At 38.5% G+C, this 16,642-nt stretch overlaps 1 protein-coding gene across 3 annotated transcripts in view; it reads left to right on the forward strand.

Annotated features, from left to right (window-relative positions):
• DHX9 (DExH-box helicase 9) overlaps positions 1-12,911 on the forward strand; it is a 48,346-nt gene extending 35,435 nt beyond the window's left edge. For all 3 annotated transcript variants that reach the window (XM_008521737.2, XM_070591096.1, XM_008521745.2), the window contains 11 exons: positions 36-130; positions 409-482; positions 1,657-1,809; positions 3,736-3,896; positions 4,719-4,830; positions 5,676-5,837; positions 5,952-6,079; positions 8,098-8,327; positions 8,494-8,609; positions 9,220-9,420; positions 12,265-12,911. In XM_008521737.2, the coding sequence (XP_008519959.1) occupies positions 36-130; positions 409-482; positions 1,657-1,809; positions 3,736-3,896; positions 4,719-4,830; positions 5,676-5,837; positions 5,952-6,079; positions 8,098-8,327; positions 8,494-8,609; positions 9,220-9,420; positions 12,265-12,658 (1,826 nt within the window). In that variant the 3' untranslated portion in view covers positions 12,659-12,911. The remainder of the gene's footprint in view (positions 1-35; positions 131-408; positions 483-1,656; positions 1,810-3,735; positions 3,897-4,718; positions 4,831-5,675; positions 5,838-5,951; positions 6,080-8,097; positions 8,328-8,493; positions 8,610-9,219; positions 9,421-12,264) is intronic.
• Positions 12,912-16,642: the final 3,731 nt, after the last annotated feature.

Consider the following 16,642-nt stretch of genomic DNA (forward strand, 5'->3'; position numbering starts at 1 on the left):
TAGTTTTAGACCTTAACCTTTTTGTATTGTTATAGGAAGCCATAGGTATCAGATTCTACCTCTGCATTCTCAGATTCCTCGAGAGGAACAGCGCAAAGTGTTTGATCCGGTACCAGCTGGAGTAACCAAGGTAAATGATAAACATTAAGTTTTGGGGTTGGAAGTGACATAGATATCAAACAAATGTTATGTGCCTTCAAAGAACTATCCAAAAAATTGTAATCCATATAAATTGAGGAAGAAAGGGTCTTTTCTTCCTGAGCTTAGCAGATTTTTCATTATCCAGTGATTTTTTTAAAGACTTCTGTAATTCTCCGTGTTAGCTGTTACACAAGCAAATCAGTCTTTTCAAGTACATAACAGGAAAATATTTTCTGAAGTGTAATTTTTCTTAATGTCTCTTCACAGGTTATTTTGTCCACAAATATTGCTGAGACAAGCATTACTATAAATGATGTTGTTTATGTCATTGACTCCTGCAAGTAAGTTCCCAAGGAACCTGTTTGCCTAGAATAAATCTTCAGAATGTCCCATGTAATATCTAATATCAGTTAAGAGAATCAGAAACACCTTATTTTTATCATCAAAATTACTGTGCATCTGTATTTCCTGGGTAATAGGCTAATTGATAATTCTTGGTATCGATCATCACAAATCACTTATCATGGTAAAAAGTGACAAAGCTTAACTCTAACTTCTGGCTACTTCCCACTGCTCTTCTGCTGGTGTTTTGCTCATTTTGCCTTGGGTGTTTCCCTTGACCACTGCCATACAATAGCATGTATAAAGATGACCAATATTTAGCTCAGGACAAGTATCCTACCTGTAGGTCACTCATTTAAGAATTAAAAGACTTCATATTTGATATGAGATGAGCCTGAGAAATACACAGGGAGGCATTATGTATAGGTAAGTAATATGTGGTAATCGATATATGGAGGGGACAAAAAAAGACAAATGTCCCCTGTGTCCCATGTGTTCTGATGTCCCATGTGTTCTCTGTATAGTCCCTCAGCCGTTGCTGGCAGTTGAAACAGATTTGCCAGTGCCCACTTTAGGGTGTGGCTCTTTTGTGCCAATCCCAATTGTTTAGGGCTAGCTGCCTGTCTGTAACATTGAAGGATTCTGAGATTGCACAGAGGTTCAAAAGGACCACACATGCACTGCTTGGTGATATCATCAGAATTGCCACGTATTCTGGTTTAGTGCATAATCTTTAGATCATAGATACCTTAAAAGTTAAGCTAAACTTTGGGATAGAGTTGGCCTGCATAGTTATCAGTTACTTGCATATATGTGCCAGATTCTGTGTAAAAGCTTTACATTCATTAATTCACTTAAAGTTTATGCATAAAAACCCTATGAGAAAGGTAATAGTGTTATACTCATTTTCCGATGAGGAAAATGAGGGACAGAAAGGTTAGTAACATGGGCAAGATCATCCATCAAGTTAGTAAGTGGCACGTGTGCATTATTGCCTTTTAGTAGGTTGATAGCTAGGAGAGTATGGAGTCAAATTCTTATTGGTGCTGTTCACAAATAGACATCACAAGTAAGCATAGCTATCTGGAGAGCATCTACCACTTACTGGAAATATAATAGTTATGTATTGGTAGTACATATGAGTCTTAGAATTAACCACCCTTTCCTATTTAGGCAGAAAGTGAAGCTGTTCACTGCTCACAACAATATGACCAACTATGCTACAGTATGGGCATCTAAAACAAACCTTGAGCAGCGGAAAGGACGAGCTGGCCGTGTGCGGCCTGGATTCTGTTTCCACCTCTGTAGCCGAGCCCGCTTTGAAAGGTGAGGCTAGTTCATGAGTAAAGGTTTTTTCTTGAAGAAAGATTTTTTTTTTTTAACCCTTTACATATCCACACCCCACCCCACCCCCGCCCTGCTATGAACTTAATGAACTCAGTGCATAATTGCCACCAGTTAAGTATATTGGAGGAAACATCTTGGATAATGAGATTGTGGTAAGAATGAAAAGAAATCAGAAATAGTTCATGGTGGCATGTTCAATATTGGTTTACTAATAACCTTTTAAAGGAGGCTATCTGGACATTATTTTGGCTCCACATAGCTTTATCACGTTGGGATTACTGATGTTTATAGAGTGGTTAGCTTTCTCAAATTACATTAAAATAATAGTACTTATATATATATAGAATGTTTCTTTTTTTCCCTGTTAGCACATCACCTGTCTCGTATGATTTTCCTTATGTGCCTGAGATACAGAGGGTATTATTTGGATAAGGAAACTAAAGCTCAAGGAGCCTAGCTGACTTGTCCAGGACTGAAATCCAAGTCTGTTAATACCTTGTCTGTTTTCATTTATACTACAGAGTCTTTTTTGGGAGTGTTTGTGATGGGACCTATTGGTTAAAAAATCTTTATCTCTCTGAGTTATAGATTTAAGATATGTACTTAGGTGTGTGTTTCTAGAGATCCATGTGGTGTGCATTAGCTTTAACCACTTGATAAGGTAGGTTGGGGTTTTGTGTGTGTGTATGTTTATCACGATAAAGAATTGTGGGACAGACTAATTTAGATGACCAGATGTGTATAATGCACTGAAGAAAAATCAAAACAGTTTTGATGTACTTTTATACTGGTAACATATGGCTCCCTAGTAATTATAAATGTGGGTTTATTTGAGCATCAGAAGTTAACTCAGGAGACTGGCTGCAACATTTGGAAGATATACCTAGTTCTTTTTAAAGGTTAGATTGTCCCTTGAACTGAAGAAACAACTACTGTACTCTTAACGTCTTAGAGTAAAACCACCTGGTAATTAGTAATGGCATGAATAGACCTAAAGAAGGGATTTTTGTTTTTTTCTCTGTAGGGTGAGGAATAGATATGCTATATGCATTTATGTAAACCTGATTTCTGTTCATCTAAGTCCTGCCAGCAGTGTTGGAACCACCTGTAAATGGTTCCCATGAATCTTCCTCATAAATAATTTGTAGGGAATAAGTCTGAATTAGAAATGTACAGACCTGGATTTTAATGCTACTTGTGCCTGATATATTGCATACCCTTAAACATTTACACTCTGGGCCTATTTCCCCATTCTATAAAATGAGAGTAAGTTACTTAATCTTTCTGTGTCTGTTTCTTCAGTTGAAAAAGGAAAATAATGTAATACCTCATTCATAGGATTAGTTGAAGAACTAAATGAGTTAATAGTGTAAAATACTGAAAACAGTACTTAACATGTAAGTGCTCAGTAAATGTTAGCTATTATCATTGTTTATGTTAATTTATTATAACTTTCCTTGTTAAAATTGTAAAGGGTTAGATGATCTGTAAGGTCCTTTCCAGTTGCCCTAAATTTATATGGACCAGGAAGGGGGGGGGGGTAGTGGGGAAATGTTAGTATTAGCCCATATCTCTCACAGAAGGTCTCGCTACCGTTTTTGACCCATGTTTGTCATCAGGCAGGACCTCAAGCACCCATAGGTGGGAGTAAGAAAATGAGGATTGTGCATAATTTTTTTCATCTTCCTTCATTCAGCTGAAAATGCCATTAAGCTATAAGTGTAAAGTCGTAAGCCAATACTGAACCAGTTAGAGAGTCTTTGTGGTAAATATAAAATGTTCTTTGATGATTGTAAAAGGATGAAGGATAGGCAACTATATCTATCTGATTCTTTCTCTGCAAAGATTTTATTAAACAAACGTGTACACAGGGGACAGTGGTTATTTATGCTTGTTTCCTCTTAGACTGGAAACCCACATGACACCAGAGATGTTCCGAACACCATTGCATGAAATTGCTTTGAGCATAAAACTTCTGCGTCTGGGAGCAATTGGCCAATTCCTGGCCAAGGCAATTGAACCTCCACCTTTGGATGCTGTGATTGAAGCAGAGCACACTCTTAGAGGTACCCACAAATACAGACCTACCTAACACATGTTAATTATACCATCTGTCTTGTCCTGGCATGTAACACTTAACAAATGAATCAAGAAGACGATACAGTCCACAGGGCTGTGATAATAAGGCTTCCAAAGTTGCCTTATGTACTAGTATGGTCAGTATTATCAAATGAACAATATGAGGTAAGAAAGTGGTAACGTGAGTCTTACTTCGGAAAGAAATGGAGAAAAGGCAGGATGTCATCCCTTAACCAACATATAATGATCAGAACATGAATTACTCATGGTCCCCATGGTATTTTGTGTTCATCTCTTAGAAGATCTATCTATGTTTTCTAGTCACACTTACTATGGAAGCAGTGTAGTTCAGTAGGAAGAATAAGGGCGTTGGAGCTGGGGGATCTGAATTTGAGTTTTGAATCTAGTACTCATCTGCTAGATGAACTTCAGACTTTTGTTCTTCAGATTTCATTTCCTTCTCTCTCAAAATTATCAGTAGATAGTATGAGACTTATGAGCACATAGGTACTTATGCTGCCGTTATAGTTATTACTGTATTTATAGACTTCTCATCGACCGTCTTTAGCTTTACAACATACGGGGCCTAATTCTGGTACCTTCTTGTTATTAGGTGCTCCAGGATTTGGCTTTTTTCTATTTTTAAGAGAATTGTTGGCTGTGGGCATGATGCTGGCAGTTGGCTTGACAAATAATGAAAACTTAAGTATATGATTGTAACCTTAATCTATAAAGAAATGTTTTATCTTTGCCTAGGTTAAAGGGTTGTTTGTTACTGTTTCTGCTCACAAAGAAATATCTCCCCATAGAGCTTGATGCGTTAGATGCCAATGATGAGTTGACTCCTCTGGGACGAATCCTGGCGAAACTCCCCATTGAGCCTCGTCTTGGCAAAATGATGATAATGGGGTGTATTTTCTAGTAAGTGGTTTGTTTTATTGCTGGTAGTTAAATGGTAGAACAATTTGACAAATCTTATCCCACGCCCCACAAAAACAGGATGGGCTCAGATAGAAGAAAAAATTAAATATTCTTAAGTAGAGAAGTGGCATACTTTAGATACTGAGAAAAAGTATGAACCAGTAGATGAACACTAGGCCCAACTTGTTGAGGGAAGAGCACAGATTTCTCAAAAGAGAAGTATAGTTCCTCTTAGGAGGTTAAGTAGTTGTCCTTGAACGAGAAGTAGCATTAGGAAAACAGGTGTATCTTATTAGAAAGTTTTGAAAATTAAGACATTTGGTAAGATGGGAAAGAGAATAGGGAAAGAAAAATATAAATTTTGATCATAATTTATGGTAAATGTTCATCCATTAATATAAGAACTCATTTTTTCCCTTTCTGCTTTTGGAGAGAGCAGCGGTAAAGTTCTTTGTTAAGCCAATTTCAGTGCTGATAAAGCAGGATCATAGCCGATAAAGACTGACCCACAGTTGACAATCCTGCTTGAGCTGCTGGAACAAGAATGTGATCTAGGGGACTGGCCCAGTAATGTAGTGGTTAAGTTCTCATGCTCTGCCTCAGCAGCCCAGGGTTCACTGGTTGGGATCCTGGGTGTGGACCTACACACAGCTCATCAAGCCATGCTGTGGTGGCATCCCACGTGGAAGAACTAGAAGGACATAGGATATATAACTATGTACTGGGGCTTTGGGGAGAGAGAAAGAAAGGAGGAAGCTGGGCAAGAGATGTTAGCTCAGGGCCAGTCTTCCTCACCCAAAAAGAAGAGAAAGAAAGACAAAAGATGTGATCTGTCTGTGTTTCAGTGTGGGAGATGCTGTCTGTACTATCTCTGCTGCCACCTGCTTTCCAGAGCCTTTCATCAGTGAAGGGAAGCGACTGGGCTATGTGCATCGAAATTTTGCTGGAAACAGATTTTCTGATCATGTGGCCCTTTTATCAGTATTCCAAGCTTGGGATGATGCTAGGTATGAGCTTGAAAGAGGAGAGTTGTAAAATTTGGGTGAACTGTCTCTAGTTGCTAATCTCTATCTAGTTCTCTGGGTTTTGAGAATGACTCTCAGCATACCTGTTTATTTTAGAATGGGTGGAGAAGAAGCAGAGATACGTTTTTGTGAGCACAAAAGACTCAATATGGCTACACTAAGAATGACCTGGGAAGCCAAAGTTCAGCTCAAAGAGATTCTCATTAATTCTGGATTTCCAGAAGGTAAAACTCTCACATTCTTAAGACATATCTGAAGTGACATTTATGTAGTACACACACATGCAGTGCAGTGTATTTTAGCTTTAAACTTTGGACCCTATGCCTTTTCTGTGTTCCCAGCTATTTCTTGGTTCTTTGTACTATGGTGATAATCAGTTTTTCACATTAATTCAGTCTTTTAAAAAAGGAAGAAAAGGTTATACTCAGATTGTACCATAGTACACAGATGATTCCTAGATGTTTTAAGAATTGTGCTACTTTTGGGGAGGTTTTTTAAAAATCTCTTTTATCTTGTGAAGAGTACTGATCTAGCTTTTAGTGCTTTAGAATCAGGAGTATGTTGAATAACCTCAAATAGTGGTTTGTGAAGTGATTTATCAGTGTGCCCGTATATTCATTGTTAGATGTGAAGTAAACTCTATCCTGTTAAATTTTCAGTGGCTTTGATGTTTTGGTGTACGAGGACAGTTACAGAGGACTTCAACATGTGATGTAGAAATTGTAATCTAACTGCTCACTTCTTGTGTGTGGTTGAGCTGTTGTACCAAGAGAGACTGAGTTATTTCCTAAAACATTGAGAGCTGGAACACATAACCAGAAATAGCTGTTTAGTTGAGACATAGAAAGTAGTTGGACAGATGGCAAATTTTAAAGGGATATTATCTAAATACAGTAGTCCCCTCTTGTTCAAGGAGGATGCATTCCAAGACCCTCAGTGGATGCTTGAACCCTCTATATACTATGCTTTTTCCTATACATACATACCTATGGTAGAGCTTAATTTATAAGTGAAGCATAGTAAGAGATTAACAACGATAACTAATAATAAAATAGAACAATTATAACAATATACTGTAGTAAAAGTTACCATAAATCTTAACAACCTCAACATATGATTTTCTTTCTTCGTTGAGTCAAGAACTTGTACCTGCTTCACTTAAAGGACACACTTTACAGCTTCTCTTTGCCATATCCGAATTGCCAGCATTGCTACTTTTGCACTTCGAGGCCATTAAGTGAACTAAGGGTTACTTGAACACAAGCACTGCCATGTCTCAGCAATTGATCTGATAACTGCAGTTGCTACTAAGTGACTAACAAGTGGGTAGTGTACACAGTGTGGACGAAGGGATGATTCACGTCTTGGGTTAGGACAGAGTGGAATGGCCTAAGAACAGTGTGCATTTTAAAACTTATGGATTGTTTATTTCTGGAATTTTCCGTTTAGTATTTTCGGACTACTGCTGATCACAGGTAACTGAAACTGTAGAAAGCAAAATTGTTCGTATGGGGGGACTACTGTAGTTCTCATCTGTTGTAAATTGACTAAATTAGTATATTTTTATCAAAATCAAAGGAAAAGGGAAGAACATTTTTTATATGATAGAATCTTCATGACAATCCTAAGATGCAGCTATTACTACTCCATTTTATAGAAGAGGAAAGTGACACAGAAGTTTAAATTACTTGTCCAAACTCGTTCAATTAGGAGGTTATAAGACTAGAATTCAGGTTTGTCTTAGAACAAAATATATTCACATTCCTAGCACTTAACCCTCATACTTTCCAAACTGTGATGAAGTACTCATAAAACATAGTCTGAGTGAAAACATCAGCCCTCATTCCAGTGGGTTCCCTTTAGATCGGTACTCCATCTTCTCTAGAAGGAACAGCTGTTTAAGAACAGCAGATGGAATACTTAGACTGGCGGCGTATTAGTCTCTTATTCTGAGAGTAGATGATTGAGAGATTTTTTCTTTTAAAGTAATCACTCCAAGCTTATCTTATGGTTGAGTCTATAAGAGACTATAGACATTTTAGTTTTCTTATTGTGGAAACTTAGCAGAATTTCTCCTTGAACTTAATCTGGGTACAAGAGTTCTGAGAAGAGAGGAAGTTAGGCAGATTATTTGAAAAAAGAGGGTGGAGGAGGAGTCAGTTCTCCTAATTCTCTTAGTTTATATGCAATGTGAGTAGCAGCCAGATATCTGATTTTTTTTTTACCCCGTTCCTCTTAACAGATTGTTTGTTGACACAAGTGTTTACTAACACTGGACCAGATAATAATTTGGATGTTGTTATCTCTCTCCTGGCCTTTGGTGTATACCCAAATGTATGCTATCATAAGGAAAAGAGAAAGATTCTCACCACTGAAGGGCGTAATGCACTTATCCATAAGTCATCTGTTAATTGTCCTTTTAGCAGCCAAGACATGAAATACCCGTCTCCCTTCTTTGTATTTGGTGAAAAGGTAAGAAAAGATTAGTTTAGAAGTTTATTGAAAATCCAAATCATCTTAACTCATTAATGGGCGGTCGGAATATGAGTTTTAATTTTCAAAGCATAGTTCATTATGTGGCAGTTGACTGTCAGTTGGAATGTCAAGTATTTCTCTTTGCCTCTTTCTCCATCTGCAGATTCGAACCCGGGCCATCTCTGCTAAAGGCATGACCTTAGTCACCCCATTGCAGCTGCTTCTCTTTGCATCCAAGAAAGTCCAATCTGATGGGCAGATTGTGCTTGTAGATGACTGGTATGCATTTTCAGATGTGAACTCCAGACTGAATTCTTAGAGTAGTATATCATGGTAGTGTGGTTCATGCCTAGTGGTAAGTCTTAAATCAGCTATACCAGTAGAAGCAAATGCATTGGGCCTTGGAACTGCATCTACCACCATGAATACTATACTAAGGAATTAGAATCTGGAGTTTGAGTACCTTTTTCATGTACTCTATACATTGGTTAGAGACTGGTGGTAAGTGTGTAGAAAGCACTTGGCAAAAAGGGAATACAGCTTAGTGAACAGTCATATTCCTGAAAACTTAAAAAACTCCAACAATCTGAGTCTAGTTTCATTTTTTGTAGGAGCCTGAGAGATCTGTATTGCTAACAGTATTTTGCTTGATAGATTTTGTGGTTTACAACTTGTGCCAATAGCTAGCAGTGAATTTTATGTAGTGTAGATTATTGTTATTCTTCATACCTGTGTTTGCTTAAGTCTGAGGCTGTTACAGTAGTTGGAAGTATTGGTACTTGGTAAGAAGTTAAATTTATTTCATCACTTGCCATGTGTAAAATTGAGAGGTAATAGTCTTTTTCTGTGTGTACCCCCTCTCGTTTTTTATTGTTTTTCTCTATTTTAGGATCAAATTGCAAATATCTCATGAAGCTGCTGCTTGTGTCACTGCTCTCCGGGCAGCCATGGAGGCTCTGGTTGTTGAAGTAACCAAACAGCCTAATATCATCAGCCAGTTGGACCCTGTTAATGAGCGAATGCTGAACACAATCCGCCAGATCTCTAGGCCTTCAGCTGCTGGTATCAACCTTATGATCGGCACGACACGGTGAGTACCACAAGAACTTCTCTTGGAACCACGCAGAGGACAGTAAGCTTATACTGGCCTAAAATTCCCATAGTTAGTTGGTAGAGGCCTTGTTATTTAAGTTAAAAATCTAGACAAACACTGAATATGAAATTTAGTTCTGGTTAACACACTCATAAAAAAGGATGTTACTTGCTTTTGTCTCTGTTAATAATCTGTTACATCAGTGCATGTTACAGCTAGAAAGGGACCTTAAAAGTACATACAGAGTCCAGGGTGGGTCACATGACAGGAAAGTGACGGAGCCCAGACGGTCCTCTTTGCACAGTGCTGTTTTGCCATCTCTAAAGAAAAAATGTTGATGAGGGGTAAGTTGCTGCTGCTTCAGATGAAAAGCTTCAGGGTTTATCTTAGGGAAATACAAGAATGTGGATACCTTAAAGCAAAGAAGTGTGAAATTTCTCTTAATTCTTAAAAAGTTTTCTTTGCTTTAGTTTTTTTCACCTTTTAAATTTCTCTTTGGCCACAATTTTTTATTTGGAAATATTTAATAACTGGGGAAAAGGCATAAGAATAGTACAGTGAGCATGCCATACAGTCTTTTAACTTAGGTTCAGCGTTTGTCAGCATTTTGTGACACTTGCTTTTATATATATGACACACACCTGCTTCTTTTGCTTAATCATTTGTGATTAAGTTGCAGACGTTATGACATTTACATCAATATACTTCATATATCTTTTAAGAATATACCTACAATTCCCTGATCATACTAAAAAAATTTAAGTGTTACAGTAACACTACCTAATACACAAATGTGTAAAACTTTTTATACTTACCTAAAAATGTTCTTGAATCTCTTCATCAAGGATCACTTATTGCATTTGGTTATAAACTGTTAGAATTTTATTACACAGAACTGCTATGTGCTTTATGGATTCTGGTTTCCCATTTTGGCTATAACTGAGTTAATTGCTTTTTAAAATTTATTAACCAAACACATAGTACTTAGTGTGTGCCAGGCACCATGCAGGTGCTTTTCTGATATTAACTCATTTTGATGTTTGGTCTATCCCCTTTAATATAAATAAATAAACTAGATACAGAAAAGTTAAGACCCAGGGTCATAGAGTTAGTGAGTGGTAGAACTGGAGTCCAACTCAGGCGATATGACTCCCAAAACAGTGCTCTAATTATGATGCTACATTGTGCTCCTCCCAGCGGGTGAGGTGTGTAGAGGAATTATTGAGAAAAGGAGAATCTACAAAAACAAAGATAGAAGGTAATTATCCTAGGAAGATACAGATGCTGTGCTCATGGGTGTTGAGAAGAGGATAAGTTACTTTCGGCAGGAGGGATGGTGATCGAGGAGGCTTCACATATAATCTGCTCTGTGAAGGGCAAAAGTCCAGAAACTAGAAAGGATGAGATAAATACAAGAAAGATTTTAGGATGTATGAATATAATTATGGCCTGAATTACAGTAGGGAGAATTGAAATGGGGAGAAATAAATAGATGAGACAGGTTTGCATAGGAGGAATATACAGTTTGGAGTATGTTGAATTGGAGTAGTTGGTGAGACATCATGATTTCTGCACATTTTCTTTGTTTGCCACCTGAAATAGATTTAGCTGTAAACGAATTACCAAAGACATTTTTCAAAAACATATTTGAGGGCCGGCCTGGTGGTGCAGCGGTTAAGTTCACACATTCCACTTCGGCGGCCTAGGGTTTGCCAGTTCAGATCCTGGGTGTGGACACGGCACCACTTGGCAGGCAAGCCATGCTGTGGTAGGCCTCCCGCATATAACGTAGAGGAAGATGGGCACGGATATGAGCTCAGGGCCAGTCTTCCTCAGCAAAAAGAGGAGGATTGGCAGCAGATGTTAGCTCAGCGCTAATCATCCTCAAAAAAAAAAAAATTTCAGAGTTAATGCAGGAAAATATTTGGTGATAAAGATCAAGTAATTTATTGCTAGCTCCAGGAGCCTCATTCTAGTGTATTATTGCTTTGTTAGAATGCTTTATAGTTGAGCTCAGTGAAAGAGAACTATCTTAAAGTTGTAAGAACTGTTGGGGAAGTGGGAGAATTCCTCTCTCCCCCCCCCCTTTTCCTTAAGGTTCTTATGACTGGTCAAATAATTAAAAAGGCAGGTTAGCAGGAGAAAATCAAACGAAGTTTAATAGCATGTATGCGTGGGAGAAACCCAGGAGAAGCTGAGTAACTCAGCCATCTGGCTGAGGCTGCCTGTTTAAATATCTTCAGCTATAGACAAGGAGGATTTTGGGGTAGTGACTTGGGATTTCAGAGGGAAAGGCAATTTACCTGGAGATGGAATGCAAATGTTTGTTAAATAGGTTTTGCTGGGCCAAAAAAATGTGTCTGTTGGTGTCTTTCTATCACACTTATTTTACATCATACTATAGCTGTCATATGTGATGAGCTCCTTCCTGGAACAGGCCTTCTGTGTTAAATTCTTTCAGACAGTTTGGAGGCGGGGGGAGGTTGATGCTCTTTCTGAGTCTTCTGAGCCCTTAGTGTTTTCAGCTCGAAATAAGCCCCATACCAGAGTGGCGCATCTTGGAGTGGCCTGCCCTGAACCCCATTAGGACATACTGCCAAAATTTAAAATCTTTGAGAATGAATCAGAAAGAACGTAAGAAAAGCACGTGGTTCCATTTGATGCAAGCTCCTGTGTCTCTCTTGGAGTAGCAGATTTATTTCATTTCAGTTTGTATTTGTGCATTTGGCTTCATTCCGTTTATGCATTAAATTTTCAAATATGACTAAAGGTTTCTATTTTGTGACTAGTTGACAAGTATTAAGGAGGCTTTGCTAAAGTGGTGGTTTTATCTTTTCCTAGGTATGGAGATGGTCCTCGTCCTCCCAAGATGGCCCGATATGATAATGGAAGTGGATACAGAAGGGGAGGTTCTGGTTACGGCAGTGGTGGCTATGGCAGTGGAGGCTATGGCAGCAGAGGCTATGGAGGTGGCAGAGGCTATGGTGGAGGTGGAGGCTATGGTGGCAGCGGCTATGGTGGTGGCTCCAACTCCTATCGGGGAGGCTATGGTGGAGGTGGTGGCGGAGGCTACAGAGGAGGTTCACTAGGTGGCTATGGAGGCAGCTCGGGAGGAGACTACAGAGGGTCTAGTGGAGGAGGCTACAGAGGTTCCGGGGGATTTCAGCGAGGAGGTGGCAGAGGGGGCTATGGGAGTGGCTACTTCGGACAAGGAAGAGGAGGTGGTGGCTATTAAAGCTGGTTATGTCAGTGCCTATGCATAGAGAGTAAAAAAAAATGCATGCTACCTATTTCCCCAAGTTGTTTATTTGCTGCCGATAAGTAAACCCGTTTTCCACCCATTCTGTGGTTCACTGTAGTTTAAGGAAACCAAGCGTATAGATACGTTAGTGATTTTGTTTATATTATGTAAAATATAATGACCTATTATAAAAGTACCACAGTTTGTATTTTTTCTTTAAGAAGTAAAGATTTGCCTTTAAAATTAACTTGATATTTTCTTGAGTTTAGTTTAATACAGTAGGAAATGATGTTATTTTATTCAGCATTACACTAATTACAGTATTCAGTATTACACTGAATGCTGGCCATATAGTTAATTGTTGATCTTACATGTTAGAATAATTTTACAGTGCCAATTATATGTTAGTTTTAAACATCAGAGGAAAAACTGTCCACTCTGTTTCAAAGTATGCCAAGTGCTATTATTTCTTGTAGTAGTCAGAATAAATCACCTCGGAATGGGATTGTTATTCTTGCAGTAAATACTAGCCAGTACACAATGCACATGGACCTCTGCACCCGAATAAAATTTTTGACCTAGGGCTAAACATTTCAACTTTTTCTCAAGCTTTATCTTTGAAAAATCTAAGACCAAGGTCAGCATTCTCTTTTCTATGTTCGTTTCCAGTGTAAAAATTAATTTTTAAAAAATTAATTTTAATTAGAAGTTAATCCACAAAACTCTTGAATAAAGAGTTTAGGCAAAGAATGAAGGTAACTGAAGCTTTACTAGTGCAGAAAGTTTGGATATTTCACAAATAACTGTCTACATTAACATGTATTCCAAAGGATATTTGTTAAACTGGTTTATTTTAGTAGAGATGTTTATACATTTATAAAGCTTTACAGTTCCCAATGAATTTTCACATATTTCTCATTTGAGAAATAGCACAGTATAGTAGAGATTACAAAGGTTTTAGACTAGGCAGAACTGGGCTCATATCTTAATGCTGCTGTCTGACACATGGGTGATCTCGGGCAAGTTAGATTTTGTCTTAGTGTCCTTTTCAAAATCCACTTCTCATTCTACATATGTCCTTCACCTCACCTTACTGTCACTAAGCTGGTGACTATCTATTTGGACTCTCAAATCTGTACCTCCAACTGACATTTCCATTCTGAGTATCAAACCATATAAACAAGCTGCTCACTGGGCATACATTTCTGCTTAGATATCCCACAGAAATAAAAATTCAGCACTTTGCAAACTGAAGAAAACCCCCAATTCACCCTATGCCCTGTAGTCTGTTCCCTGTTCACTTGTTTTGTTTGTTTTTTAATCACAGATAGAAGCTTTCAGCTACTTAATTGCCAGAGCTGTGTATGTTACCACATGTAGTCGGGTCACCTTCCAAAACATCTTTTAGTCATGCTTTTATAAACCAATGGCCTCTGTTCTATTCAGACTCTCATTAACTTGGATGTACAGTGATGCAGCAGCCTCTTAACTGATCTTCCTGCCTGTGGTCCTGCCTGTCTGCAGTCCCTCCTCCACACTGCAGCTGGAATAAACATTCCCATACAAATCTAATACCACCATCACCCGCTCCTGGCTTAACCAGTGCTTCCTGTTGCCTTCAGGGTAAAGCTCAACTCCCTTCTTACCTCCTCACTCCCACAGCCGTATGGAACTTCTGGCATCATTAGTGCACCATGCTTTCTCTTGCCCTTTGCACATGTCCTGAAAACTTCCATAAAAGGTGTTAGTACTTGGCTGGTACTCATTCTTCCAACAACTTCAACTAGAAATGAGATGTCAAATGATGGCTGCAAAAAGGCCAGAAGCGATGTGAACTTACATTCTCAAAATTTGAAAGAACCACTCAGGTGTAGTTCTAATAATCTTTTGGTATTCAGCTAAAAACCTAAGGAAATCCCTATGGAGATTTCTAGAACTCTTTGTGCAGCTTCCTCCTCTTTGTACTGTCCCACAAGTTTTAGCTACCCTCTCCAAACTTCAATCTCTTTCTCTTCAACTCAGTGAGTCTGTGCTCTGCTTGGTTCTTTCTTCCTCTGCTATGATCCAGAAAGTGCCTCCACACAGAAGGAGTCATCTTAGGACTCATCTCATCTCTTTCCCTTATTTTGGGGATCATAGTTCTGCATTGCTTGTTGTATGATATCTGAAAGCAGTTGATTCATATACACATACACATAGCTACGCAATATATATATGTAAACATATAATTATGTGAGTATGTGCATCTGTGTATATATTGGTTTTTTAAGATAGTTTGATTTTCTAGTTGTTTACATTGGAGGGACTCAAGTATCAGACTGTCATAGCTGTAACTGGAAGTCAGCTTAAGTCAGTTTTTAACATCCACAGATTCCTTTGAAGGAATGATCAGACTTACAGAGCAGAAAGCTACATTTAATGTTACTCTGTGGTATATTAATACCTGGAGACATCAGTGTGTTGCATTTCCTTCCTTTCTCAACCGTCCTCCTACAGTCTGCCTACGACAGAGAATATTCAGTCTAAGGGATGGTGCAGCAGGTGTGAGATGACTGGGGAAAGGTTTTCCAAAATGAGGGCTGATTACATCCCTGAATAGGAGATTCAGGAGGTGAAAGGGGCTGGATGCAGAGAATTTTGGGAGAAAGGTGTCAAGTTGCTGCTCACCACTCCTCCTCTCACCACACACATACATTGGGGTTTGGGAATATAGTAAGAGTTGGCGCTGACAAAATTGGGTCTACCCTTCTAGAATTTCAGGCACGGATGAGTGTGGGCCTCATCTTGTACCTGTTCTGTGATTGGCAGCTTATATACTGGCATCTTCACTGTGTACTTCTAAGTTTGAAGGTTGTAGCAGTGACAACCTGAGAGTGATGTGGAAGAGAAATGTAAATTTCCTTTGGCTCAGAGAAATGCCCAAAAGTTAACTGGGGGAATAAGCTGATGTGCCAGTTCCAGGAAGCGAGGCTGCAGAGCTCTCTGTGTCAAGAGAAAATATGTTGGCACAGTGTCCTTGAGCAATCAGCTACAACTTGATGGGATCTCCCGTGCTGTGAAGCTCCACATAAAACCCTCTGGACATAAGCTATGTCAGAGGAACAGACCAGGAGAACATGAACAGTTGTATCAGTTCAGAGTCAGCACAGACAACTAGAAAGAGGACATCATCACCTGTGGTTAGGCACATATTTGAATGCCAGTTTCCCTCTCTCTGAATCTAGAAGCAGAATTGGGATGGGAGGATAGTAAAGAACACCAGAAACTGAATTTTTGATTGGACTGGAACTGACTTGTGAGTTTTGATTTTAACTGGAAAAAGCTTCCTGAATTCCACTGGATTTATCTGAAAGGTTTAGATTTGAATTGGCCAGAAGACAGGAAAGTTATTAGAAGTGTACTTGTGTACCTTTAATATTTGTGGACTGTCCTATTACTTGCAGTATAAAAGTTTTCTGAATTGTGGGGAAAATTTACTATTGAATCTTTCAAAGTTAACTGATGTCATCTGAACTTATCAGACTACTTTGGTTATAATTTAGCTTTTAAGAAAATCTACTTCCTGGGAACTAACTGAGATGACCAACTTGCCCAGTTTGCCCAAAACTATGTGGTTTCCTGAGACACTCGAAGTCCTGAAACTGGGAAAGTCCTCAGCAAACCAGGATGAGCTGGTGACCTTAGGATTAATGTTAATAGGAGATCTTTCAGGAATTTCCAAACTTTGAAATTGCGTATTTCTTTCAAATCTAAAAATAAAAATTTAAGTTAAAGGAAACAAAAAGAATTGGCTACATAATCCAATGTTTAATGTTTTTCATCTTAATTGGTAAACCTGCATAATATTTTCATGTTAACCTGTAAAAAGTAAAATATACTTAGTGGTTATTTTTAATATTTTAGTAGTTACTCAAATAATTCAAATTTATAACTAAAATATTCGGAAGCACAATAGGATTAGGTTAACCTGCTGATCTA

Source organism: Equus przewalskii, chromosome 23 (genome assembly GCF_037783145.1).
Source record: "Equus przewalskii isolate Varuska chromosome 23, EquPr2, whole genome shotgun sequence".
In the NCBI taxonomy this organism is placed as follows: Eukaryota; Metazoa; Chordata; class Mammalia; order Perissodactyla; family Equidae; genus Equus; species Equus przewalskii.